General features: G+C 38.5%; 1 protein-coding gene across 1 annotated transcript; it reads left to right on the top strand.

Annotated features, from left to right (window-relative positions):
• Window positions 1–630: 630 nt before the first annotated feature.
• Window positions 631–1,172, top strand: LOC141664462 (uncharacterized). Its single transcript, XM_074470438.1, has 2 exons — window positions 631–786; window positions 894–1,172. The coding sequence occupies exons 1-2, from the start codon at window positions 631–633 to the stop codon at window positions 1,170–1,172; spliced, it is 435 nt and encodes a 144-aa protein (XP_074326539.1).
• Window positions 1,173–3,587: the final 2,415 nt, after the last annotated feature.

Below are 3,587 nucleotides of genomic sequence, written 5' to 3'. Positions count from 1 at the left end.
GATGAGAAGTATATCAAGGTAGAGGAAAGTATGAGGAAGACGGTAGTGAACAACAATCCCATTAGTGGAAAAAAAAGGAAAACAGACCAAGAATACAACGCCAAAGGCAAGTATCCTAGAGTTGAAAAAGGTGTTGATTCATCACCCAATAAAGGGGGACCTGGACAAAAGTTTAAAGAATATGCGAGGATGAATGCTCCCAGAAGTCAGATCTTAATGGAAACTGAGAGAGATAGGGATGTTCGTGGGCCTAAACCCTTGAAGGCTGATTCTTCTAGGCTAGATAAGAGCAAATATTGTATATTTCACAAGGATGTTGGTTATGACACATATGAGTGTCGACAACTGAAAGAAGAAATTAAATTCCTTATTCAAAAAGGAAGACTAAGCAAGTATACCGGAAGTGGGGAGAAAGATGAAAGAAATAATAATAGAAGAAGGAATTTCGACGATCGTAAGAGGGATCAAGATGACCAGTGGCGAACCCTCAACCCCGAGGGCCAGTGATAAACACGATCTTTGGAAGACCAACTAATGCAGGATCGTCTAAAAACTCAAAGAAAGGTTATGCTAGAGAAGTCATGCACATAGTAGGGGAACCTCCGAAAAAGGGCTAGGACAGGAGTAACAATGATATTTGATGATTTTGACTTGGAAGCGGTTAAGTTTCCCCACAATGATTCCCTAGTCATGACACCCATAATAGGGAATAGCCCGGTGAAGAGAGTCCTGGTAGATATGGAGCATCGGTGGACACCTTACTCTATGATACTTTCATACGGATGGGTTACAATGATTCTCAATTAACCCCAAAAGACATGCCAATATATGGTTTCGCTAGAGTCGAGTGCACCATGGAAGGAATAATTAATCTATCTCTAATAATGGGCCAGGAGTCCAGAAAAGACACACAAATGCTAAACTTTGTGGTAGTAAAGGCAGGGTCAACATATAATGCAATCATGGGAAGGACAGGTATACATGCTTTCAAGGCAGTCCCCTCGTCTTATCATTCCGTGATTAAGTTTCCAACTAGGGATGCAATAGGAGAAGATAGGGGAGACCAGAAGATGGATAGAAGCTGTTACGTAGCCTCGCTAAGTTCGGATGGAGTAGGAGGGCAAGTCTTACCTATTAAAGATTTAGACATCCATACGAATGAAGAGAAATGAGGGAAGCCAGTGGAAGACTTGATCCTGGTTCCTTTGGATCCCGAGAACCCCGAAAAAGTAACTTTTATTGGAGTATCATTGGAGGAGCCCCTTAGAGGGAAGTTAGTAAGGTTGTGCAAGAGAATAATGTTGTGTTTGCATGGTTGACAGTAGATATGCCTGGCTTAGACCCGAAATTGATCACCCGCAAGTTGAACGTGGATCCTAATCGGAAGACCGTGATGCAAAAGAAAAGGAGTTTTGCCCCTGAAAGACAGGAAGCCATAAATCAAGAAGTGGAGAAACTCTTAAAGGATGGTTCTATTGAAGATATATAATTTTCAGAATGGTTAACAAATCCTGTAATGGTAAAAAAGGCTAATGGAAAATGAAGAATGTGTATTGATTTCACTGATCTGAATGATGTATGCCCAAAGGATTATTTCTTGCTTTCACGGATAGATACTCTGATAGATGTAACGGCGGGTCACGAGATGCTAAGCTTTATGGATGGGTTTAGTGGTTATAATCAGATCAAGATGCATAAGGGTGACATCCCTAAGGTATCATTCATCACTGACTTTGGTGTTTTTTGTCATCTTGTTATGATATTTGGTCTCAAGAATGCAGGATCTACCTACTAAAGGTTAGTAAATAAAATTTTTAAAGATCTTATTGGGAAAACTATGAAAGTATATGTAGATGACATGTTAGTCAAAATTCTTGTGAAAACTGACCATATAGCCCATTTGAGGGAAGCTTTTGAGATCCTGAGATACCATAAAATGATGTTAAATCCTGCAAAAAGTGTGTTATTCGAGTGGGATCTGGAAAATTTTTAGGATTGATGGTCTGCAAAAGAGGAATTGAGGCCAACCCGGACAAGATAAAAGCCATTGTAGACATGGAACCTCCATGTTCCGTATAGGATGTTCAGAAACTCACTGGGAGAGTTGCAGCTTTGGGTCGGTTCATCTCAAAGTTTGGGGATAAGTGTTTACCTTTCTTCAAGGCTTTAAAGAAAGTAAAGGACTTTGCATGGACTGATGAAAGCCAAGAGGCATTTGAGGATTTGAAGAAATACATGGTTTAAGCACCGTTGTTGGCCAAACCTATTCCTAATGAAATTTTGTACTTATATTTGGCTGTTTCAGGGAAGGCCTTGAACGCCGTATTGGTTAAGGAAGAACATAAAGTCTAGAAACCTATATATTATGTCAGCAAGATTCTGCATGGGCTGTACTGAATTATTCAACTATTGAAAAGTTTGTTTTAGCGTTAGTAATGGCCTCAAGGAAGTTGGCTTATAAGATTGAGATACTAATAAATCAGCCTTTGAGAAATATTATTCAAAGTCCTAAGGCCAGTGGAAGGCTGATTAAATGGGACATAGAGCTGGGAGAATTTGATATAAAGTATAAGCCATGAACAGTGATAAAAGCCCAGGTTTTAGTTGTCTTCGTGGTTGAATGTACCATCCCCAACCAAGAAGTCGGGGGGCAGGAAGATGTTATACCTTAGGGCAAGAAGGAAAAAGGGGAGAATGAAGGAGAAATGATTAAGGAAAAAAAGTTCCGGGTTCTTTATTTTGATGGAGCATCAAAAATAAATTCGAGTGGAGCAGGGCTAGTTCTACAAAACCCCGATGGGTTCTTGATTGAGTATGCTATAAAGTTAGACTTTCCGACTACAAATAATGAAGCTGATTATGAAGCTCTGATAGCTGGTTTTTGAAAGAGATATGTCCTAATACCGATCATGTATGAGGATTTAAGAATAATTTTATGTAATCTGTTTTGATTTCATTGATATTAATAAAAGGCTTGTTTTGTTTTTATTGCGGGCTCTATCTATTTAAATGTTTAAATAAGATATACCATATTTTAGAGTAAAGCTTTTTATGGATTGTGATGAGATCAAAATAATGAGACCTAAAAGATGATAACTCTAAACTTAAATAGTTCCTGGTCGTAGGATTACTAACTGGTAATTAATAATCCGCAAAGATCGGTACATACTATGCTTACTTCATTATGAAGGATGTCTGTTTTCATAGACATTTGTGTGGTGACATTATAGCTAGTATGTAGGTGCTTATTATAGAATAAGTTCACTGAACATGACTCACACAGCTGAACAACTGATGGAGTTCACTCACGTGTCAGCAATTGTTCACATAGTGATAGTTGTACAAGTATCCTTAGACTTGAGATCATCATAGTCATCTTGTGTACACTAAACTATGCTTTGGTTTAGTTCTTAGTCTCAAGGGACAATTATAAGGGCTCTACTAGGTATAGGAATTTGTACACGAAGATAGTGTATGTTCAATAAAGGATCTACCCCTTCCAGTGTAGGAAGAGAATGTTCAATGTTGATCCACTTATGTTAGTTGAGGAATCTCTGGCCAGAGTGAATGAAATTAGAAAGGAGTTT

Source organism: Apium graveolens, chromosome 1 (genome assembly GCF_009905375.1).
Source record: "Apium graveolens cultivar Ventura chromosome 1, ASM990537v1, whole genome shotgun sequence".
NCBI lineage: Eukaryota > Viridiplantae > Streptophyta > Magnoliopsida > Apiales > Apiaceae > Apium > Apium graveolens.
The sequence above is the reverse complement of the archived record's forward strand: the minus strand, read 5'-3'. Positions and strand labels throughout refer to the sequence as shown.

Excerpts from the sequence above, each read along its gene's own strand:
- LOC141664462 (XM_074470438.1), top strand. The coding sequence starts at position 631 with ATGATATTTGATGATTTTGACTTGGAAGCGGTTAAGTTTCCCCACAAT. Across the intron at positions 787-893 it reads TGATACTTTCATACGGATGG|GAGTCCAGAAAAGACACACA; the intron begins GTTACAATGATT and ends ATAATGGGCCAG.